This window comes from Octodon degus, unplaced genomic scaffold (assembly GCF_000260255.1).
Source record: "Octodon degus isolate 3935 unplaced genomic scaffold, OctDeg1.0 scaffold00269, whole genome shotgun sequence".
Classification (NCBI taxonomy): Eukaryota; Metazoa; Chordata; class Mammalia; order Rodentia; family Octodontidae; genus Octodon; species Octodon degus.
Genome location: NW_004524845.1, coordinates 387,506 through 413,054, shown reverse-complemented (window position 1 = coordinate 413,054; position 25,549 = coordinate 387,506). Strand labels below are relative to the sequence as shown.

Sequence of the window (25,549 nt, the reverse complement as noted above, 5' to 3'; positions counted from 1 at the left end):
ATATATATATATAGAGAGAGAGAGAGAGAGAGAGAGAGAGAGTCTTAGAAAACAGCACATTTATTTTAAAAGGTCCAAAAATGATTAACATTTTTTTTAAATCTTTAAAACATTCAAATAATAACTATATTGTCTTCTCTACCACACTCTTCTTCCAAAAACTGAAAGAATAAAACAGTCAAAAAGTTGTTCTAAAAAAAAAAAAAAAGTTGTTCTAAGGCCGGTGAGATAGCTCAGTGGACTTTTAATCCCCGGCACCACATGCTACACTAGCAGGGTGCGCTGAGCCAGCCAGTCTGGGCATATTGGCATACACCTGTAATCCCAGCACTGGGGAAGCTGAAAAAAGGAAGATCACAATGAGTTGTGCTGCATAGTAAGACCCTATAACTGAGGAGATAGCGCCATGATCTAAGCTTCTGCTTGGCAAGCATAAGGACCCAGGTCTGATCCCTGGTACTGATGCCATCTCAGCCCAGTGGCCACTGAAACCCACTATGGTGGCATACGCATGTAATCCTAGTGCTGGGGAGGCTGAGACAGAAGGATCACTACAAGTCTGAGCTGCATAGAGAGACCTTGTACCAAATAGATAAATAAATAAATAAATAAATAAGCTATTCTAATAAAAGAGCAAATTCTTAACTTTTTTCAGGAAACAGTTGTACTGTTTGAGAAGGTAACTGTCTAAATGTCAATAATTCCTTACTGCAAGTCTTCCCTTAAAAATAAATATAAAAAAAGCAAGTGTCATTCAAACTTGATAACAAACCAATCCTTAAAAATGTATTTTCTTCTTGTTTTCAAGCTCCATAGTATTCATTTTATGGGTCACCAAATCAAACTCCATTTGTCACAACTATAAAACTAGATAAAAGCATACAAACTTTTTCCTCAGGTAAGAACTAATTCTGATGTGGCAAAGTCTATTAGTTGCCTACCTGCTACCCACTCTCTTTTTCCATAACATAAACAAAGAGTTTGTTACTATGTTAGATCTTTCATCTTTTTATCATTTAAAAGTATAAGGAGGCTCGTCTCAATGTTCATAATAAAACTGGTACAAAAAAAATAAAGCAGAGCCAGGTGTGGTGGTGCATGCCCATAATCCCAGCACTTGGGAGGTTAAGGTAGGAGGATCACACTGAGGTTGAGACCAGCCTAGACTACATAGTGAGTTCACGGCTAGCCTGTAAGACCCTGCCTTAAAAAAAAAAAAAAAAAAAATAGGACACTCTTATCATAAATGCATACAACCAGAACTATTTTGAAAGGTACTCTAACATCCTGTAATTCTGGAATAGGAACAACCTCTATATAAAACCTTCTACTGGAAGGGTTCATTTCCTCTTCACAATTATTAAATAATAGAAGTTCAGTAATATTTTACTCAGGAGAATCACCAAATACTTAAAAAGTAAAATGCCTAAGCATTTTATTTTCTAATGCACCTATTCTTTCAACTAGTAAGGATTCAAAAATATTCAAGGATGAAAAAAAAACAATTTAGGGCTGGGGAGATGGCTCAGTAGAATAAGCGCTTGCTTGGCAAGTGCAAGGGCATGAGTTCAATGCTCGTTTCAAAAAAAAAAAAAAAAAAAATTTACACAGGAGAGCTTGCTTACTTTATGAGTAGGTTAACAAACTTTGTGCCTTTCTTGAAAACTGTGACACATACATACGTCAACACAGCCCTGCAGAGTTCTCCATCTAGATAGGGTGGGAAAAGTGAAAATGACTAGAAATCACATAAACCACAATAGATCCCAATTAAATAAAATTATTATACCAATTTTTGATGGGAATAATGTCTCATCATCCAACTGATCCTGGACCCACGTCATCAGGTAATCAATATACTTTGGTGCAGAGCACTTAATAGGTTTCTTTATGTTTGTTCCATCTGCCCAATGATACTCATATCTACAATGGAAAGATAAAAAACACTCAGAATATCAAATAGAGTACAATTATTGTTACATTCTATATATATATATATATTGTACATACAAGTTTTAAACAATCTGCTCCTCCAAATAAACACATGCAATATTTTTAAACTGCCAGTAAATGACTATCACAATCCAAGCCAAGCAGACCACACAAACTCACCTTTTATGTTTACACTTTCTTTGTACGTCTGAAATTTCTTTCCCAGCTTTCCCTCATACTGAGAATTATATATTATTATAGTAGAAAAACTAGCTTACTCCTAGTTCTATATCATTCAATTTAATGGACTGCTGCCTTAAAAAGTACTTTGCCTTATGCAGTACAATTCTTTCTAACTTGAAGCTTTTGTGTAAAGGATAGAGAATGACACAGAAACTCCAAAGAAAGATTGACAAAAATAAGAATGAAAGCCATTATCACTGGCTGAGGAGCTTAATATTCACTTAAAGAAAACCTGCCACTCAAAGATGCATCTAGGTTTGGGTATTCACAGAACATGATCTTTTATTTAAAAAAGTTAACATTTAGTGTGTACCTATCACATAAGGAATTTAATATTAAGAGCAAGGCACGCTTAAATGAAAGACACTTCCCTACTCTCACAAAAAATAAGTTTAATAGAAAAATTTTGCCAGCTAAAAAACTGGAAACCTCCATCCCTCAGGAAGCTAAGGCAGGAGAATCAGTACAAGTTCAAGGCAAACCTGGATTACATAGTGAGACCCTACCTCAAAAAACAAGAAACAAAAAGTCTAAAAGGGTCTCACATAAACCACAATAGATCTCAATTGCCAGCACTCTCTCTCTCTCTCTCTCTCTCTCTCACACATACACACACACACACACACACACACACACACACAACCTGAATTTTAAGTTAAAAGAAACACAACCAAAACTCCAGTTATGAAAATCGCTAAAATGAATTAACATTTAATTTTTAATCTATAAAGTTACTTCTGCTCCTTAATTCTTTGAATCAATCTTTTTTTCTATCCTCTTCAAAGTCTGAACTGACTAAATCATAGGTCAGTGATTATAGCAAAGGAAATATCAGAATTTATAAAGAAAAAATACCTTGGGATTTTTTTTAAATTTATTTATTTGCTACAGGGTCTTGCTACACAACTCAGATTTGTAGTGATCCTCCTGTCTCAGCCTCACCAAGTGCTGGGATTACAAGTGTGCACCACCACACTAGGTTTCTGGCTAGCACAGCAGGCCCAGGGTTCCGGGGCTGGGACGGCATGCAGTACTAGGGATCAAAGCCAGGTCCTTGCACTTGCCAGACAGGCACTTAGACTGAGCTATCTCCCCAGCCCCACATAGGATATTCTAAGCAATAAAAATTATCTTGAGATAGAATAAGGATGCTTTCTATTTCATAATAACTACTTACATCTAAATAATAACCCTAAATACGTAAATAAAACATCCTATGAAGTTCCTTATTGCCAATACTAGGCAATAGGAATAACTGTCAAGTTCATTTTGAAGGTCTCCAAGGGAGATTTCCCAAAACTTCTTAGCATTTCACTGTAATGATTAATCAATCATCTTCCCATGGAAAAGTCTCCCCATTAAAACTAAAGCCTTTAGTGCAATTTAAGCCTACTTTTCTTCTTGATCTTCTTTGGAGATAGAGAACAGCTTTTAACCATCTTTCGAGATAAGAGACCAACGTCTTCCCTGCATTATTCTTCACTTAAAAAGAGGAATACAAGTCTGAGCTATGTAGCAAGACCCTGTAGCAAATAAATAAATTAAAAAATAAAATCCCATGGTATTTTTTTCTTTTGTGGAACTGGGGACTGAACTCAGACCCTTGCGTTTGCCAGGGAAGTGCTTATTCTACTGAGCCATCTCCCTGACCCCATTTTGCTATAATCACTGACCTGTAATTTAGTCAGTTCAGCCTAGAAAACTAGGCTTAAATTGTACTAAAGACTTTAGTTTTTAATGGGAAGACTTTTCCCTGAGAAGATAATTAATCATTACAGTGAGATGCTAAGAAGTTTTGGGAAATCTCCCTTGGAGACCTTCAAAAGCACACACACCTGTGATCCCAGCAGTTGGGAGGTTAGGGCAGAAGGGTCACTTAGGCCAGCCTGGGCTACATAGTGAGTTCAAGGCCAGCCTCAACTATATAATGAAATCTTGGGGGGGGGGAAGCAATCAAGGAAGAAAAAAATTAATCCATGTTTATATAAAGAAACCTTAATATTTTGCCCTCATAATCAAGTGTTTCATCTTGTTAATGATTTTCAGATATAAAATGAAAATAGCCACATTAAACTGAAGAATCATATTCAATATACTGAAATCTTTTCTTTCCTTTTTCTTTTTTTTTTTTTTTTTTTTTTTTTTTGCAGTGCTGGGGATTGAACTCAGGACCCTGTACTTGCCAGGCAGGCACTTATTGGACTGAGCTATCTCCCCAGCCCTGAAGTGTTTTCTTTTTAAAAAAATCAAGTTTTAACTTTATTTTTTGAAAAATAAAATACCAATTGCTGATACTTCTGAAGTTGAACATCATGATTCCCTAATCTTGTTTATTCTTAAATTACCTTCATTTTGTAATTCATTCTTCCATTTGTTTACTCTTACTTTGATAGATCTTGTTTATTCTTAAACTGCCTTCATTTTGTAGTTCTATCTTCCCTCCACCCATTTGTTTACTCTATGACAGAACAGTCCCTTTGAAATCCTGTCATCACAGTAAAAAAACTTCAAGACCACTATATTTTAATAATAATCATCAATACCTGTGAACTAAGCACTATGAGCTTAGATTCAATATCTATATGTAAGAGGCTAGTGCGAAGTACACATTGAGCACACTTAATGTAAAATCTAAAATGCTTCAAAACATCTTTTAAATGCTGAAAAGTTTGCACAAGTGGGAGATTTCACACTTAATCTTATATCAAGTACACAAAAAATACTTAACATTACTGTACTTAAAATTACAATAAAATTATCTTCAGTTTACATATATTAAGTTGTCATGGTCAGTTTCTGTTGCTGTAACAAAATACCTAACACAATAACTAAAAAACAGCTTTTTTTCTCCATCATGGCCTTCTGCTGTGATGTTTTTGCCTTGGAGCCCACTGACTATGGACTGAAAACTCTGAAATCATGAGCCAAAATAAAGCCTTTCTGCCAATCAAGATGTACCATTATAAAGGTGTATGAGAAACATTAGATAAATTCTATCCTTAGACCTGTGTTTGATCCCTGAGATACTCATGTATATGCACAGTTACTCAAAAACATCTCTCAGGGGCCGGGGAAGATAGCTCAGTAGAATAAGCACTTGCCTGCCAAGCGCAAGGGCCTGAGTTCAATCCCTGGTTCCACCAAAAAAAAAAAAAACATCTCTCAGCCCAAGCACTTCAGGTAAGTGAAGTGCTCAAAAAAAGTTCCTCAAATAAATCCAGAGGAACTTGCTTTACTAGAAGGCAGCTTTGCCTCATTCCCCAGTGTATAATTAACCATGTAGAGAAACAGCAAAATCAAAAACATTGACTTTTAAAACTAAAACTTAAATATCTAAAGTAAACACAAGTAATACCAGAAGAAGTACTAAAAGAAATTTCTTTTTTTTGGCAGAACCAGGGATTGAACTCAGGACCTTGCGCTTGCCAGGGAAGCGCTCAGTCCACTGAGCCATCTCCCTGGCCCTTAGAAATTTCATTTTTAAATTCTCTTTCTCTTTAAGAAACCTTCCCAAGTAACAGAAATTCATTTTCTCTTTGATGAAATGAGGAAACAGCTGTGTCTCTCAACCACATTATGTAAAACTGAAGAGCAACTACCCAAATCATGTAAAACCAAATACCATCAGGAAAGACAAAAAGAGGCACCTGAAACAACAATTACCACAAAGGACAGCTCTCCACTGTAAACACCTGACTAACTCCACAGTAAGCGTTCTACAGCAAGAAGCATGGGATAGATGGATTTTTTTTTTTTTTTTTTTTTTTTTTTTTTTTTTTTTTTGGACTGGCTCAGGATGCCTTAGGGCAGGTCTGGTATGAGGATCTGGGGGACAAACCACAGTATCCTAAGCCTGACTGCTTTGCTTAAGCAGGAACTTAAAACAACTGAGCTAATGGGCAAGCCCTCAAAAGACAGAGATTTCTTTTTATTTTTTGGCAGAAACAGGGATTGAACTGAGGCCCTATTGAGCTATCTCCCCAGCCCCTGAAGGATGGGACAGAGATACTGGATTTTGAGTAACTGCAGCTGTTCGTCTCTAGGAATTCAAGAGGGGAAAGTAAAGAAACAGCTTTGTGCCTTTTTCTTTACTGAGAAGCCAGTTTAGGTTTGAGTTCCTCATATGTATCTCTATATCTTTCTTCAGTTGTTATTAATACCTTTGTAATGTGAACTCTTTGTTCATTTGACTAAATTATGTTTGCAGGGCCAGCAAGATAGCACAGCAGACTAAGGACCTGCTTTGGCAAACGTTCACTCCCAGTCCCCATGCCACACTGGCCCCATTCCCAGGGTGCACTGAGCCCTGCCCCAGGGACCCTGAGTGGGTGAGCAAGTCTGCCTGGTGGCCCTCACCTGTAATCCCAGCACTGGGGAAGCTGAAAACAGGAAGATCACTACAAGTCTGAGCTGCATAGTGAGACCCTGTACCAAATGCAAAAAAAGAAAAAAAAAAAAGTTTGTGACAGTTCAGGAGCCAGTATTTTTGTGATGAATGTTGTGGTATGAAATAAAATATATACGGGGGCCGAGGAGATAGCTCAGTGGAATAAGCGCTTCCCTGGCAAGTGCAAGGGCCTGAGTTCAATCCCCAATGCCGCCAAACAAAAAAAATCCTGTGTGATGGTCTTGATTGGGGCCGGGAGAGATGGCTCAGTGGAATAAGCGCTTCCCTGGCAAGTGCAATGGGCCTGAGTTCAATCCCCGGTTCCACCAAAAAAAGAAAAAAGAAATAAAATATATAACCCAGGAAAGGTCTTATATTTAGATATCATTAAATAAGTAACAGTTACCATTGGGTTTGTTTTGTTTTGTTTTGTTTAATTTTAGGGAAGGAGCTGAGCTGTAAAAGGCTCAAGTCAACAACTTCTGACATTGCCAGTCATGCGGAAAACCCACCACTATTACAGACTACTGGACTGCTTTGTCGAATTCATGCACCTACAATATATGAATGGCAATGGAATACCCATCTCTGACAAGAGTAAACAAAAAAGGGGGATATAAATGAAGGACCATTTTGTAGTGAAAAAAAAAAAAAAAAAAAATATATATATATATATATTCAAAACAGCACAGATATACAGCTACTTTCTCTTTGTTCAATGAGAAGAAAGTTTGAACTCTTTGGACAAGATATCACATCTGTATCTTGTACTATGAATGACTACTACAAAGACAACAATATGAAATGTATTAATTATTGTAACTGTCCTACTAACCTGTTTTGAGACTGTCTCATTGCTACTTGTTTCTCAATAAAATTAATATTTAAAAAATAATTTTAGGGAAGGGTCTACAGGATGTTCAGGGTCTCACTACCAGATCAGACTCACAGTGATCTGCCTGTTTATAGCCTCCCAAGAGCTGGGATTACAGGCCTACGCCACCATGCCCAGTCTCAATCACTGTCTCAGCATGCCCTACAGGGCTGGCATGGCAGGCCCAGGGATCAAACCCCCAGCCCCTGCACCTGACTGCAGGCACTTTAATTTGCTGAGCTATTTTGCCAGCCCGCCATAGGTATTATTGATAACAGTAATAATAAAGGCCACTTTCAAAAAAGCATTAAGTCCAACCAAAATTTATTGATGGTTGACTAAATGTTAGGTAATATCCTTATACCAAAAGTGACTTACAGAAAAAGTTCAACCATGAGTTCAATCTCTGGCACCACAGGGGGTAAAAAAGGACAAATAGTATAAGTATAATGCAGCAAAGACATGCAATCATTATAAAGGTAAAAAAACTAAGAGTTAAATAGGTTACATCTAGTCTGAAGAAATCAGAAGGTTTTAAGGAAAACCATTTGATGGTTTAAAGATGGGTAAGTCTTGATTTGGTATACTAACAGAAGGTAAAGAAATGGAAAACAAGAAAAATGTCTAGGAGAAAAACAGACTAAAAGTTCAGAAAGTAAGAAATGGAAGGAACAGCAAGGTATTTTTCATAATCTAATTTGAATAAAGAATATACAAGCATGTACAGAAAAAAGGTAGGATGGAAGATAATACAGGGAGCATCATAAAAACTCAAACTAAGGAATACAAGTTTGATATATTAAGTCAGTGGAAAACCATTAAAGGAGCTGCTAAGTAGAAAAAAATTAGTCACAAACCTCCTTCTTAGCTAAGAATTAGAAAACAAAGACGAGAGAGCCCTAGCAGCCCCACCCCCACCACTGGCCTAGTTACCATCACACCCAGGAGGAGTGGCAGCTGCCACAGCCGGCCCTAGTCACCATCACTGCAACCCTGAACAGCAAGGCTGGGACGCAACAGCCATCGGCCACCCGCCACCCCCACCCTCAGCACTGCTGACACCAAGCCCAGCACCAGGGGAAGCAGCGTGAGGAGCTGCAACCCAGGCAGCCTCACATATGTTGCACCTGCTGGAGGGGACAAGATCATTGCAAGGAAGGTTTTGGGAACAGTAAAATGGTTCAATGTAAGAAATGGATATGGTTTCATCAACAGAAATGACACCAAGGAAGACATATTTGTATACCAGACTGCCATAAAGAATAACCCCAGGAAGTACCTTTACAGTGTAGAAGATGAGAGACTGGAGTCTGATGTTGAGGAGAAAAGAGTGCAGAGCCAGCAAACATTACAGGTTCTGGTGGAGTTCCAGTTCAAGGCAGTAAAAATGCTACAGACTATAACCATTATAGACACTATCCACATCATAGGGGTCCTCCATGTGATTACCAGCAGAATTACAATAGTGAGAGTGGGGAAAAGAATGAGGGATTGGAGAGATCCCAAAGGCCAGGTCCTACCGCAAGTGAAGGTTCCCACCTTCCTACATGTGGAGACCCTATGGGCGTCAAGGATAGTATTCCAAACCTCCAGTGCAAGGAGAAGTGATGGAGGGTGCTGACAACCAGGGTGCAGAACAAGGTAGACAAGTGAGACCGAATATGTATCGAGGTTATAGACTATGATTCTGTAGGGACTCTCTTCACCAAAGACAGCCTAGAGAGGATGGCAATGAAGAGGATAAGGAAAATGAAGGAGACCCAACGTCAGCACCTACCTCAACAATGGTACCTTCCAACTTCTATTACCGAAGCAGATGGCCCAGAAAACCCTAAACCACAACATGACAGAGACAAAAGCAGTCCATCCACCAGCTGAGAATTCCTCGCTCCAGAGGCTGAGCAGGGTGTGGCTAAGTAAATGCCTAACATCTCTACCACCATCCGGTTAGTCATTCAGCAAGAAAGTAATGAAGAGGAAATTCCCGCGATAAGAAATGAACAAAAGATTGGAACTGCAGACCTTAAGTGCTTGCTTTTTGCCTGAACTGAAGACAAGTGCTAGTTTTTTGCCCATTGACCAGATAACTAGAACTATCTACATTATCTATGCAGCATGGGGTTTTTATTATTTTTACCTAAAGGCATGTCTTTTTGGTAATGACAATTGTGTTTTCTAAAAAAGCCTGGATCTCTCAATACCACTTTAAAGGTTTTTAAATTGTTTCATATCTGGTTAAGTTGAGGGGTTTTTTGTGTGGTTATTTTTCTTTGGTGTTTTGGGTTTTTTTTTTTTAATGTATTTAGCACAGGGTCTATATGGTCTCACTACACAGATCAGACTTGTAGTGATCCTTCCTGTTTTTCAGCCTCCCAGTGCTAGGATTACAGGCACACACCACACCTAGTCTCAATCACCTTCTCAGCACGCCCCAGGGGCGGGACCGGCATGGGAGGCCAGGGGTCAAACCCCTGGCCCCTATGTCTACCTAAACAGGAGCTTTAATCCACTGAGCTATCTGCTGGTCCTCATGTTGAGATTTTTAAAAACTTCATTTTCAATTTGTAATAAAAGTTTACAACTTGATTTTTTTCAAAAAAGCCAACAAACTGCAAATACCTGTTAATAAAGGTCTTAAATAATGAAAAGAAGAGAACTGGTCATTGACCATGTCTTACTTTGGTCCAGCTGACATGACTGGACAACTCTCTTCTGTACAGAAGTCTGTGATGGTCCCATAAAGCATGTTGATCTGATTAAAGAAATCCACAGCTGCAAAGCAAATTTTATTAGTGAGTAGCAGCTTAATTTATACATCACTAACATTTCAAATTACAAGATACTATCAGGTATTAATGAAAATTTTGCTTTTCCATAAAGCCTAGACATTTAGTAGGTAGTTTCAATTAAATCTCATTTTAATTCAATTCATATAAATTTTTCTTTCTTTTTTTTTTTTTTCCGTTGGAACTGGGGATTGAACTCAGGTCCTTGTGCTTGCCAGGCAAGTGTTTATTCTACTGAGCTGTCTCCCTGGCCCCTATATAAATTTTCAATTATACAAACTCATCAATTTCTTCATTAATGCATAAAACCCCCAAACTTTTATTCCCCAACTTATTCTGTCTCTATTTCCAAGAATGTCTTTTACTTACATGTTCTTATTTCTAGGAGTTAGACCACCTTATATTTTACTAATTTCATAAAATCGCTACTAAATTCTTTTTTTAAAAAAGTTCACGGTCAGCAAGTTACCTCAGCAGACTAAACACCTGCTTAGGCAAGCACAGGGACGGGGATTTAATCCCCAGCACCACAAGCTGTGCTGGTCCCACCCAAGGCCGGGCGCACTGAGCCAGCTACCTAGCCTGGGCATGGTAGCCCACGCCTGTAATCCCAGAGCTGGGGAGGCTGAAAACAGGAAGATCACTCCGAGTCTAAGCTGTGTAGTAAAACCCTGCAACAACCAAATACATTAAAAAAAAAAAAAAAAAAAAAAAGTTCAATTGTGACATAAATATGCTACTGAGAGAGGCAATTTAACATTATGGTTAAACTCTGAAATATATAGCTGTATATGAGGCCTGTCATTCAAACCATATAAGCTATGCTGGCTACTGAACTTTCTATCTCAGCCTCCTTTATCTATTAAAATGGAATGACAGCAGTACCTGTGTCACAAAGTTATAAAGGTGAAACAGAATCATCTATGCAGAAAAGTGTCAGACATATAATACCACCCCAGTGAAAATAACAAATGTGCTTTATAATATACTATGACAACAAACAACAAGTTCTTAAAATTTCATTTTTAGCCAGACACGGTGGTACATGCGTGTAATCCCAGTATTCAAGAGGTTCAGGCAGGAGGATCGCTGCACATCACACCCTGTGCTACATAGCAAGTTCAAGGCAAACCTGGAATACATAGCAACACTCAAAAAACAAACACAGCTAAATGTGGTGGTGCTCACCTGTAATTCCACTACACTACTTGGAAGGCTGGGCAGGAGGATCACTGTGAAGTTGAGACCAGCCTAGACGACTCAGTGAGTTCAAGGCCAGTCTGAACTACACAGCAAGACCCTGTCTCTGAAAACAACTACCACCACCAACAACAACACCAAAAGAATCACTTTATTTTCAGAAATAAAACACAATAAAGACTCAAGATGGATTCTGGTATGAAGGTGTCACGATACTAGGTTGCTAACTATATCCTACAACAACAATAACGTTCGCATTGCCCAGCAATGAGACTACTAACCTAACTCAGAGAAACAGGAAAGCATGCTACTTACTGTTCACTGCAACCCACTCGTTTAGATCTTCTCCCTCCGGAAGCATGACAGCCATCCTGAGGTTGCCACTGCCAAGGGTAGCTTCTGCGTGTTTCAGGAGCTCATACTGGTGAGAACCCTCTGGGATGTTCTTCTTCGGTTTAAAAGTCTTAGAAGAGCGACTGCCACTATAAACAGAAAAGGAGAAATATAAAAACATTTTAATATTTAAGGTAAGACCATCTTAACTGAGTCTAATGTACTTTATCAGCAGAGTTAATAATATAGTTTATCTTAAATATCCACAACAGCATATTTATTTTTAGCCACCCCCCACATTCAAGCTAAACTGTACTGACTACTTAAATCCTGGCAATATAATTATCATAATTTTTTTTTTTTTTTTTTTTTGGTATTTAGTACAGGGTCTACAAAGTCTTATTGTGTAGATCAGACTCGTAGTGATTCTCCTGTTTTCAGCCTCCCAAGCACTGGGATTACAGGCATGTGCTGCCACGCACAGTCTCAAAGGACATTTAGGTGTGCCCTGGGGGCGGGGCCGGCTCAGCACACCGGGAACACTGGCCACTGGACTTTGCCTAAACTGGAGCTTTAGTCTGCTAAACCATCTGGCCAGCTCTATTGTTATAACCATTATTAACTGTTTCTCTACTGAAAAGAACTACAAACTTCCTTCTACATTGCCTACTTTAACTCATAAGAAAAATAATTTCTCTATAATCTAGTTCTTCCAATAAAGCTAAATAGTTACCAATTACAGGATTAAATACAGAATTTTTAATCCAGATTTCTGACTGAAGTAGCCAGACATTAGCATTGTGATATCCATGATCTACTGAAATGTATCTACACAATTTATGTATATACATACAGTCGGCCAGCCATATCCACGGATTCTCCACCTGCTGATTCAACCAAGCAAGGACTGAAGACTTAGAGAAAACTATCTGTACTGAACATGTGTAGACTCTTTTTGTCATCATTCTATAAGCAATATAACATAATACTTCTTTACATAGCACTTATCTCCTATCAGCTACTAGAATTAATCTAAAGATGACAGAAAGTACATAAGATGACAGAAAGTACATAAAGTACATACATAGGTAGAGGTTACATAAAAAATATTATGCTACTTTTTTTATTATGCTATTTTATAAAAGAAGTACCTGCAGATATTTTATCTGTGATAAATCCTGCACCCAGCCCCTCAAATACACACACACACACACACACACACACACACACACAGAGTTTTCTAATAGATCAACTGAAATAGAGCTTACAAAAGTGTTTATAACAGTAGGGGTGGTAACACATACCTGTAAACTGCAGCTACTCAGAATTCTAACCCAAGAGAATCACAAGTTTAAGGCCAGAAGGGGCAATGTGATTAGATCTTGTCTCAATAAAATAAAATAAAATAAAATGACCCTGGGATCAATCACTAGTACTAAAAGAAAAAAGCAGTTTTTAAGAGATGGAATCTTCCATTAATGCTGGAAAAGGGCAGGCCAAACAGCTCAGCAAACTAAAGCACCTGCAATCAGGCGCAGGAATGGGGGATTGCCCTGCCCCTGGGACGCAGGCGTGGGGTCATGCCCCTGTAATCCCAGCTCTTGGAAGGCTATAAACAGGCAGATCACTACAAGTCTGATCTAGCAGTGAGACCCCTGAACACCCTGTAGACCCTTCCCAAAAAAAAAAAAAAAAAAAAAAAAGAAGCTGGAAAGTTCTTATGTCAAGGTATATCTTCAATACACTTCTCTTTTGTATGAAAAGGAAGACTAGAAAGAATTAGGAAAGACTACGTAAGTAGGAATTCTACAGTTACTTTATTAAATTCATACCATTAAAACATTCAACATTCGAAGATGACTATGAAAGCAGAACTCTAAATAGAACACATAAACAATGGTTGTACTCTCAAGTTCCTCATAGCTTTCATTCATTACTCCCTTCTCCTAAAGTTAGCCCCAAACCCTTCCTCCTTTCCCCAAGACCAAGTGGTAGGAGGAGCTTTCAAAAAAGATTGAGGATCTTGAAATAAACTAAAAATCTACCCACTGACCCAAATGTCCAATTCAAATGATGGGTATTCATCATTCTAAATCATATCTTCTACTAGCATTCTCATTTAAATGTCAGTATTTTAGAATTAAATTTGTGTTCCTCCTGTATCTACCTTCAGTAGTCATGGGATCTCTTTTAAAAAAAAAACTCATCAGGTAATATTATTCCTCTGCTTCAACTCAGTCAATACGTTTCCAGTGATCTCACAGTAAATCCAAAGGTCAATTATGAGATGCTACTGAGTGTGGTGGAATAGGCCTATAATCAGGAGGCTGAGGCAGGAGGATCAAAAGTTCAAGCCAGGCTAGGCTACATAGTGAGTTCAAAGCCAGCCTGATGTGCATAGCTAAATCCTGTCTCAAAATTAAAAAGAAAAAAGTGTGTGTGCATGCATGTATCTATGACATCTTAAGTTCTAGACCCACTCTAGAATGGAAATATTTCTCCCACTTAATCAGGTAATGTATCAAAATGCAAAACTCCTTACAATCTTTTTTTTTCCATAATTTTATTGAGAAAAAAATAGCAATGAGACAGTTTTAAATCAAATTGGTAGGACAGTTTCAGTAATTAACACAATTAACACATTGCATACATTCTTCCTAGTGGTTAATTGCTGTACAAGATGCGGACATGATATCCTATTTACAAACACTATTAGAACAAATCCCTCTATTCATTAAGAGAATGTAACTATATATCTATCCTAACCATTTTGAATACATAGATACAAAATGGACATTCATCTGTATCCGCTTTCTAAAATAGAATTGTGCAATGGCACAAAGAAGCACTGAAACAACACCTAGGATAACTGGAGGCAGATTTATTTATGTCAAGAGGTACTGATCAGGATCATTCCCAGAATATCAGGTCCTGATCTTTGGTGGTCTAGGGCTCATATTGGATAAGCAAGCAGGAACTACAGAGGCAGAATGGCTTGTCAGTTGGGGATTGGTTTATGCAATGTGCATTATAGTGACCAGCTATGCATCACAGTGACCATCTAAAAGACAAGAAATGGAACAGGAACTATCATTTAGGTGACTAAGAAACTTAAATATATGGGTTGGGGGACCATTTTCTGCAAAAATTAAAATACAAATTCATCTATACAAATATAATTATGTCTCCCAAGTTTGAGGCTTATTTTATTTCCCTCCTTACCTTTCCTGAAGTTTAGTATGAGAAACATGCTACTAACTCATTTCACAACCAGATATCTTATTAGTTTGTATGTGATTAATTATAAAAATAGCTCCCATACAACTGACATGGTAAGGTCTCCAGGTTGGGTCCATGTACATGTCCTTCACCCTTCACTGGGCTCCAACCACTGCCATACCTATGGATGAGGCAGGCAGCTCTGCAAGGGTGGCCAGGAGCCCCAGACCAACTGCCTCAGGGTCAGAGTTTCCCAGCCCCTCAGGCCCAGTTTGCACCAGAGCTCTGGGTTCACAATGTTTTCTCAATCAACTCTCCTTCAAGATTTGGTCTTCCCCTAAACTAAATCTACCTCAGATATTATGCTTCCGCAGAAACAAAAAAAAATCAGGAGTTTCATTTTATGAAAGCCAGGTGTTATGGTTTGTACCAAGTGTTCCTCCAAAGTCTCATGTAGTCACTGGGAGGGGTTTCTAGACTTTGTGATTAATTCATGATCCAGTGCTGGGATTATAGGTGTGAGTGCTGCTAGGATTATGGGTGTGAGTGCTACACCCAGCCTGGAGCAGATAACCTGAATGCAACACACAGGAGACAGACTTGATCTCAGCTGCCATTGTTGTCACTACTCCTCCCATTTGCTCTTGGTGTTTTGCTGTTTTCCTCCACCATGAACTGCTGCCCTCTGCCATATGCCACTCCACCTTAGAACCAGGTGAACCTTGGAACCAAGTGAATATGGACTGAAACCTCCACTAACTGTGAGCTACACAGATCTTTTCCTTCCTTAATTTTGTGTCGGATATTTTGTCCTAATGACAGAAAAGTACCCAAGACATCAGGTTTGTGTTAACTATACTAAGGCAAATTACTTAACTTTTCAGAGATTCCTTTAACAATAAAAGTCTAAAAAAAGTAGAAAACCATCACGAATATTTGTATCCCAGAACACAAAAAACTAAAAAAAAATGCATGTGAAAAAACTTTAAAACTATCAAAAAAATCAAAACACAAAAATTAATTTGAGAGGACTGATCAAATAGCAGATTAAAGCACCGGCTTAGGCAGATGCAGCAGCCGGTTTTGATCCCCAGCCTGCCATGCCAGGCCTGCCCCCAGGACACACTGAGATGATGACTGAGACTGGATGTGGTATGTGCCTATAATGCCAGATCTTGGGAAACGGAACACAAGCAAATCACTACGAGTCCAATCTACCTAGTGAGACCCTGTAGACCCTTATGAAAAATACAAATAGTAATAATAGTTACTTTAAAAAATTAATTAATTGGGGCTGGGGAGATAGCTCAGCACTCTAAGTGCTGCCTGGCAAGGGCAAGGACCCAGGTTCAATCCCTGGGACCATGTGCCTGCCACTGAAACAGAACATGGTGGTGCACACCTGTAATCCCTGCTTGGGAAAGGCTAAGAAAGGAGGATCACTAAGAGTCCAAGCTGGATAGCAAGACCCTGTACTAAAAAAGTAAATAAATGGCTTTTAAATTTTTTAAATGAATTAAGCAATTAAAAGTTTTTTAAAAGGGTTGGATGCATAGCTCAGTGCTCCCTGGAAAAGTCCTCATCCAGGAGGACTAGACGATCTCTTATAGCAACAATGTATGCCAAACATATCTGCATGGGAAGGGGATTTCAAGATACATGAATGCACAACTTCAAAAATGTTCAAAAGCACAAAGCTGCCCCCTCATCCAACTCAGAAGAAATCACACTTGCCAGTATCTTGTGTTTTTTTCCAGAGTCTACACCTGTACAAACTTAAGAATAGCGGGGCTTACTTCCATGTCTTTACCCAACAGGAGCCAGTGTACTGTTGTTTACTAAATGTTCTCCATTTAGTACATCAAAGATACTGTTACACATTAAGTCCTAAGTAGATCTACCACATTCCTCCTAAAAATGTATAGAATTTCCTTATAAGGCTCTACCACAATGTCATTTAACCAGCCCCTGTTAGTGAACATCAGGTCATGTCCAGTCACTGGACACTGTAACCCACCCTGCACTGAATTTCATGCACGTGCACATACGAAAAGATCAATTCCTAGTTCTGCTTCTCTAGCTGGTGTGTACATGTTCAGATTTTACAAAACATTTATTTTTCCCCAAGAACCTTACATCCTTTTAAAATTCCAATAACAATGTCTAAGCACAGCTGAGCTTGAAGGACAGTGACTCAACTGTTAATTTCTTTTTCCTGTTCCAAGCATGCTTCATACTACAGAGACTGCAGATGTGAGCATCACATCACATGTAAGGGTACTGTACAAACACTATAAAGTGAGGCCATCGCTTTTCAAATAAACATCCTAGACATTCACACTTGTTTTCCCTGGTCCATCTACACCTACTTGAAAGCACATCAATTTTCTTTTCCCTTTTTTTTTTTTTGGTACCGGAAATCAAACTCATGACTTCATGTCTGCCACACAGGTATTGTGCCACTGAGCTATCTCCCTGGCCCATTTTTCAAAGCAAGGTTGGATAGCACAACTATTAAATAACTCAGGAGGGCCCAGGGAGATGGCTCAATAGAATAAGCACTTCACTGTCAAGCGCAAGGGTCTGAGTTCAAATCCCTATCCCTAGTTCCGCAAAATAAATAAATAAATAACTCAGGACCAGAGAGACAGCTCATTGGATAGCTCAGTGGAATAAGTGCTTGCCTGGTTAAAAAAAAAAAAAAAAAAAAAAAAAAAAGGGTCCTGAGTTCAATCCCTGGTACCACACCAAAATAAATAAATAAATAAATAAATAAATAAATAAATAACTCAGCTCTAGAAATACCTCTGAACACATACCTTTTATAGTCATCCAATTTGCTTTATCTTTTGCATGTTTCAACATTATCTCATTTTTCTTTAAGATCGTAAAGAACATATTAGGTCCCATAATAACACCAAGGTTAATTCCCATAAGCCATTTCCTACCATCTCACCACTGTCACCTATCACTGCCCTTAAATTTTAACTTTTTGTTCAATCCAACCATCAATGAGGTCATTGTTTTCTAAATCAGACTGCAGAATCTTAAGGCTGAAGGACAGGAGGGTAAGAAGAGTATATTTATAGAGATCTAAAATCAGACACACTTGTAGAGGTTAAAAGAATAAATACATGCTGGGCAAGGAGGTACATTCCTGTAAGCCCAGCAATCACAAGGCTGAGGCAAGAGGACTGCTATCAATTTGAAGTCAGCCTGGACTACTACATAGTGAGCTCAGGACTGGCCTGAACTACATAACAGGACCCGGTCTCCAGAAAAAAAAAAAAAAAAAAAAAACAAGATTCTTGTGTAATTTTGATACTGAAGAACATGACAATTTATTCAAAATCACAATCAAATTAATACCTATTAACTTATATCAACAGTTCCATCCCTTTAAGGTTAAGTAGTCTCTAACAACATAGCTAATGGCAGAATTGGGATTCAGTAACAGTCCACTATTTTGAGTAGCTTACTGAATTTTAGCTTCTTCATCTATAAAATGGGAATAATATTACTCACATTACTAACAAACTCTGCGGTAAGAACTCCACCAATATTAGCTCTGCCTCTAGGTACAGAGCTGATATTCACATTAGTGACTCAAGTCTAATACTAAAGATCAGGCACACAATATATTAATATATTGATATATTGATAAATTGTCATCTTCAAGAGGAGAAATTCTACATTAGAATAGCATTAATGGTAAGTAATTAGTATGAACATTTCCTGGGGCCGGGGATGTGGCTCAGTGGAGCAGCGCCTGCCTAGCAAGCATGAGGCCCGGAGTTCGATTCCCGGTACCAAAAAAGAAAATAGTAAAAATAAGACCAAAAAAAGTCCCTTTGGGGAAAAAAAAAAAAAAAAAAAAAAATTTCCTGAAGGATTTGTGCTCAGAAGTATTCTATATGCAGTATCTCATTTGATTGTCATTAACTATGATATACATGCTACTATTTTATGAATAACAAATCCAAGACTTAAAATACTTACATAATTTGCCCAAGATTATAAAAGTCACACATTAAACAGCCAAGATTTAAATCTATAAAACTTATTATCAATACTGGGATTCTGTGCTACAGCATGTACTTAATACATGAGAGGCCCTGGCTTCAACCCCTGTACCTAAATAAAGCCCATTCTCTTATTCACCATGTAGCACCATTCCAGGCTTTACCTTTATTTTCTATTCAACTGTTTCTAACAGTTTCCTTTCCATATAGCCACATTTTAATCAAGTCACTCATAAAACACCATGAGGCTAATCTATACTGACAATACAGCATATTTTAAAAACAATCCTCAAAATAACCTAATTCCATTTTCTTTCCTAACATTCTAATTTATATGAATATTTAGCATATTTGTCAGTAAAGAAAATTGTTTAATTTCTCTCAAGTGTTTGCCAAACACACCCATACTTTCCGTCCAATATGTACCTGCAAAAAACATTAATTGTTCTTCAAAACGAAATGTGTCTGCCCTGCCAGCCATGCCCACAGGGGTGCTGGGACGGCAATTAAGACTGGGTGTTGGGGCCAGGGAGAGGGCTTAGTGGAATAAGCACATCCCTGAGTTCAATCCCCAGTTCCGCCAAAAAAAAAAAAAAAAAAAAAGACTGGGTGTGGTGGCACCCACCTATAATCCCAGCTCTTGGAGGTTGTAAACAGGCGGATCACTACTAGTCTGATCTAGTAGAGAGACCCTGCATATCCTTCCCTAAAATACAAAAAAGAAACAAACTAATATGAAATGTGTCCTAGAAATAAGGCTAAAAGTTCAAACTAACTGAAAAAATTATTTTAAGAAAGACATCAATGTGAATAAGCATCCTCGGTATTGACATTTGGTACTATCATTTTTGTTACTGTTAGGAAAGTGAGGTCTGAGAAGATAGCTCAGTATAAAAAGCACTTGTCTGGGAAGCCCAAGATCCTGAGTTCAATTCCCAGTACCGCAAAAAAAAAAAAAAGTGAGACATCCTTAACGCAGCTAGAAAATAAAACAATAAAAAACAGTATCAACAGACCAGAAATTAAGGCATTCTGTTAAGACTTAAAAGCTGGTAAAATAGGGGGGTCGGGGAGATGGCTCAGTGGAATACACGCTTCCCTGGCAAGTGCAAGGGCCTCAGTTCAATCCCTGGTTCTGGAAAAAAAAAGAAAAGAAAAGAAAAGAAAAGAAAAGAAAAGAAAAGAAAAGAAAAGAAAAGAAAAGAAAAGAAAAGAAAAGAAAAGAAAAGCTGGTAAGATATAGTGATATGGAACGAAGTCTTCAAACACCTACTGTCCATACACATCCCTAGTAGAGGTCACTATGAAAATAAAAGTGATTCTCTCTGTCAAATGCTCCCAATTCAAAATCTGGACTGCAGTAAAACAGAACTGAGAGAAAAAATCAGTTTTCTTCCGCATGGAGCAGTTCTCTCCTTGAATTCCTCCTCCCCATAGCTGCTGACCTCTGGGGCAGATTAAGCTAAATAGCTACATTCTAGTAAGTGGAGTCTAGTGATTTCCTGGTTTCTCAGGAATCTGCTTACATTCAAGGCTGACCCCTGGCCTGCTACTGCTGCTGAAGATAATAATCGTATTTCTGTAGACCAAGCCCTGTTACATCCCACAATCTGCTTGTTTCAGGAGATACAGATAAAATGACAACTATGATCCTATAAACTGAGGTCTACCACATGCTGGAATTCCTGATGTCTTCTTTCAAGGCTGTCACTGAGTAACTGTCTTTGTCTCAGCTTCTGTAACCTGTTTTGCACCCTCCTCCATCCTGAGTTTGTGTGAAACCCTTCAACAAAGTGTATAAAAACAGGAGCCTCTCCTTTGTTCAGCACTCAGTCTTTTGGACAGGAATCTGCAGGGCCAGGTGTACAACTAATAAATCTTCGTGATTTGCCAATGGTCTCTTAAGTCTCTTGAATTGTGCAACAAATGGAGAAAGATACTATGAGTTTCTCAAATCTCAATGGTGTCCTCTGCTAGTCTTTTACTTAGAAGTAGGAAAGTGGTAGTAGCTTTGTAACATTAGGCTAAGCTTACAACAGAGGCTTTAGGAAGACTGTAATCTCACCATCAGCTGGGGACCCCCACAGCAAGAATTTACAGCACACTTTTGTATAGGGAGCCTCACGGTCCTTCCTATCTCCAAAAACAAGCTCTTGTAATCACAGATTGTGTTCACCAAGAAGCAAACTAATATCCAGGATTATAAAACACACAAGTGAGCAGACAACTCCAAATCATCAAGCATTTCAGGAAACCAATACCATGAAAGAACTACTGAACTCAATGATAAAATACTAACGAAAAGTGAACAAAAAGAACATGATAAATGTAATTAATACCTTTGAGAATAAGTATTATCTCTTTGAAAAATAGGCAATAATAAAAGGAAACATTGTGGCATATACCTGTTATCCACTTTCAAAAGGCTGAGACAGAGCTTGGGAGATACTTCAGTGACATAAGCACCTGCCTGACAAGTACAAGATCCTGAATTTGAACCCTGGTACCGGGGCAGGGAGGCTGAGACAGAAAGGTAGCAAGTTCAAGGCCAGCCTCAGCAGCTGAGATTCTGTCTGGAAAAAAAATCTTAAAAGGATGGAGACGTACGTCACTGGAAAAGCAATTTTGGGTTAAATGTCCAATACTGAAAAGAAAACAAAAACAAAAACTTTAAACCCAGAGAATGGTAGTAACTGAAATTCTCCTATAACAAAGGAAGTCAATAGCCCTTGTGGTGGTGTACCTGCAATCCCAGCACTCAGCAAACTTGAGACAGGAGGAGCACTGAGTTCAAGGCCAGCCACAGCTACAAAGTGAGTGTGGGGCCAAGATAAACTGCATAATGAGACCCTGTCTCATAAAGACAAAAAAAATTTTAAACTTTTACCAAAGACACTGTAAAGAAAATCAAAAGACAAACCACAGGCTAACAGAAAAACTTTCACAAACCACATAAAGTATATGATAAAAGACTTGTACTCAGATAAACAAAAAGTACTTATAATCCAGTTGTAAGAAAACTACCAAATGAAGTAATAGGTAAAAGAGATGACTAAAAAGATGTGCAAATGGTAAATAAGGACATAAAAGGGTGTTCGCCATGATTAGTCATGAGGGAAGTACCAATCAAAACAATGACAATACTCCACATTTACTAGAATGGGTACCATCCAAAATCCAGATAGTAGACACAGATGCAGAGCAAACTAAGATTCACTAGCTGTTGGCAAAAAAGCAAACATGGTTCTGTCAAGAGAGAAGACAGCTAGACTGTGTTTCCAAGTTGAACATAATCTCCACTCAATCTAGCAACCATGCTTGTAGGCACTGACTCATTTGATTGCAAAACTGATGTCCACACAAAAACCTGTACGTAGATGTTGACAACAGCTTGAACTGCAATTGCCAAAACTGTGAACAACCAAAATGCCCTTCAATAGGAGATATGATAAACTGTGGTACATTCATAAAATGGAATATTGCGTTCAGTGATTTTTTAAAAAAAAGTCAAAACAGAGAGACTTAACTAAACAATGCTAAATGAAAAACAAATTCTGAATATCTACATACAGCATGATTCCAAATATATATTTTGGCAAAAGAAAGTAAATAACCAGTAGTTGCCAGTTTCAGAAAAATGAGAGAGGTTATACATCCAAGAGACCTGAAAACTTAAAAACTCATAGTTACACTTTGTTTCTAGTTGTCCCCCCAAAGCCTCATGCAGTTATGGGGTGGCTTCTGGAGTTTGTGATAGATTGTGGGTAAGGATGCTGCACCTGCCATGGGGCAAGTAATTTGCATTACAATGTAAGGAGGAATGAGAAGCTAGCAAGTTGCCTGAGCTGCTGCCCTTCCCTAGGTTCCCAGCATGCCACCACCAAGAATGATTGCTCTCTGCCATGTGGCACTCTGCCTTGGAGCCAGATGAGTATGGACTGAAACCTCCATTAACTCTGAGCTAAATAAACCTTTCCTTCCTTCATTTTGAGTGTCGGGAAGGAGAGAGAGAAGAGTAACTGAGACACTCATGTGTCAATGTTTATAGCCATATAATAGGCAAAATATAGAAATAATGAATGTCCACTAAGTGATAAATTGGTAACTGAAAGGTGGTATATCTGCACAATATTATTCTTCCTTAATGAATAATGAAATACTAAGTATACTAAGTATACCATAACATGGTTTAATCTTACAAGTATTATGCTAACAGAAAAGAACTCAAGACACAAAATAAGAGCCCACCAAAAAAATGTATACATTTGGAAAATTTTAAACCTACATAAATATTTAATTTATTGAAATTTATTGAAAAATTACAAGATTAATATGTTTCCTTTAGCCTCTACAATTAAAAGAGGCACTCAAAGTGGTGGCCTAATATTAGCTTATACTCATTTATTAGTATGGCGAACTGAAGTGTGTACACATTGTTTTGGCAGACTATGTATGTGGTTATCACATATTGTATGATTCCAGTATATGCAATGTCCAAAGTAGGCAAATACATGAAAGGACAATATGGTTGCAAAGAATTAGAAAAAATAAAGGGAATGTAGTTATCACTCCCTTAAGGGTGATGAATAAAAGATGCTAGAATTTGAGGGTCATGATTAGCTATTTACACAACTGCACCAGTTACCCTGTCATTGCTGAAACACACAAATACCTAACACACAACTGTAAGGAAAAAAAATTTATTTGGGCCCAAAGTTTGTAGCGGTTTCAGCCCATAGCTTGCTGGCTCTCACTACGTAGTACAGGCATGAGCTTGACAGTTTGAACTCACCCTGAACTCGTAATAGTCTAATTGATAATATGATAACAGTATGCTTTGATAATCAAAAACAGATGAAAGGGGGAACTACCCGCTCTGGCCCCCCTCCTGTCCCTCTCTTGGACAGGAGCTTTCTTTCTCTCAATAAATATATTCTGCTCATAAAAAAAAAAAAAAAAAAAAACATGAAAGAAAATCCAGGGTTGGTGACACTGAACAAAAACAAATTAATATAAGTTGTTGGTGGGAATGTAAATTAAGAAGCCATCATAAAAAAATATAGCAGTTCCTCTAAAAAAACAAAAACAATCCCACCCAGGTATATATTCAAAGGATATAAAATCAGGATATTAAAAAAAAATCAGGATATTAAAGAGGTATCTGTACTCCCTGCTTAAGGCAGCATCATTCAGAACAGTCGAGATACAGAATCAATCAAATATCAAAAGTTAAATGGATAAAAGGCTGACATATATACACAATGGCCTTTAAAAAGGAAATCCTGTCATTTTAGATAACATGGACACCTGGAGGACACAGATACTTCAGATAACCAATAACAAAAAAATACACCACATGATTATATTTATCTATGGAATCTAAAAAACTCTATCTCATAGAAAAGAATCTAGGGGCCACAGAGATGGCTCAGTGGAATACGCACTTCCCTGGCAAGTGCAAGGGCCTGAGTTCAATCCCAGATTCTGCCAAAAAGAAAAAAAAAAAAGAAAAGAATCTAGGGCCAGATTTTCTGCCGACTTCCGGGAATCCCCAGACCCAGTCCTAGCCCAGGTCCGGTGAGTGTGTGGAGAGCTTCCTGCTATCCTGCACCGGCAGGACCAGTCCCAGCGAGGTGCAGCGTGGGGCGGACCCTCTCCCACACCCTAGGGCCGCCCCCACCACTCCGCAGTACCTCCCCCACACCGCCCGCCGAATAGGAATTTCTGCCCACTTCCGGGAACCCCCAGACCCAGTCCTAGCCCAGGTCCCGTGAGTGTGTGGAGAGCTTCCTGCTCCCCTGCGCCTGTGGGACCAGTCCCAGCCCAGGCGCAGCGTGGGCCGGACCCTCTAACACCCCCTCTGGCCGCCCCCACCACTCCACAGTACTTCCTCTACCCCGCCAAACGAGTAGGAATTTCTGTCTACTTCTGGGAACCCACAGACCCAGTCCTAGCCCAGGTCCAGTGAGTGTTTGGAGAGCTTCCTGCTACCTTGTGCCAGCGGGACCTGTCCCAGCCCATGCACAGCTTGGGCCAGACCCTATCACACCCCCTTGGGCCGCCCCCCACCACTCCACAGCACCTCCCCACCCCACCTGCTGAGTAGGAATTTTGCGGTGTTCTGGGAACCCTCGGACCCAGTCTTACCCCAGGTCCAGTGAGTGTGTGTGAGAACTTCCTCTTCCCCCTACTTCACCTTGCCCCCTCCAGGCACAGCTCAGGCCTGGCAAACATGCCTGAGTTGTAACCCTGCAGCTGCAATCCCTGCAGAGAGTGTAGAGGAATGATCCACCCAGCTAGTCCAGGAGCAGAACATCTTGCGACAGGGGCACAACATAGTCACAATCAAGGGCAGCAGCGGGAAGGAGCTGAGCACAGCAGCCAGATCTAAGCCAGACACAGCTGAATAAGTCCAAACTTTGTAGAGCTGCAACTAAACTTCAGTATGTGCGAAGGTTAAAACTACAGCAAAGATCTACAACAAAGGTCAGAAGACAGTGCTACACAAAATGACGAGAAGGAACAAAATGCAACCTCAGAACCCAAGCCCACC

General features: G+C 38.9%; 1 protein-coding gene across 1 annotated transcript in view; it reads right to left on the bottom strand.

Annotated features, from left to right (window-relative positions):
- Mob1b (MOB kinase activator 1B) overlaps positions 1-25,549 on the bottom strand; it is a 57,476-nt gene that overhangs the window by 7,836 nt on the left and 24,091 nt on the right. Inside the window, exons 2-4 of the mRNA XM_023706773.1 lie at positions 11,738-11,904; positions 10,115-10,208; positions 1,790-1,923 (exon numbers count right to left, since the gene is read on the bottom strand). Coding sequence (XP_023562541.1) covers positions 1,790-1,923; positions 10,115-10,208; positions 11,738-11,904 — 395 coding nt within the window. The remainder of the gene's footprint in view (positions 1-1,789; positions 1,924-10,114; positions 10,209-11,737; positions 11,905-25,549) is intronic.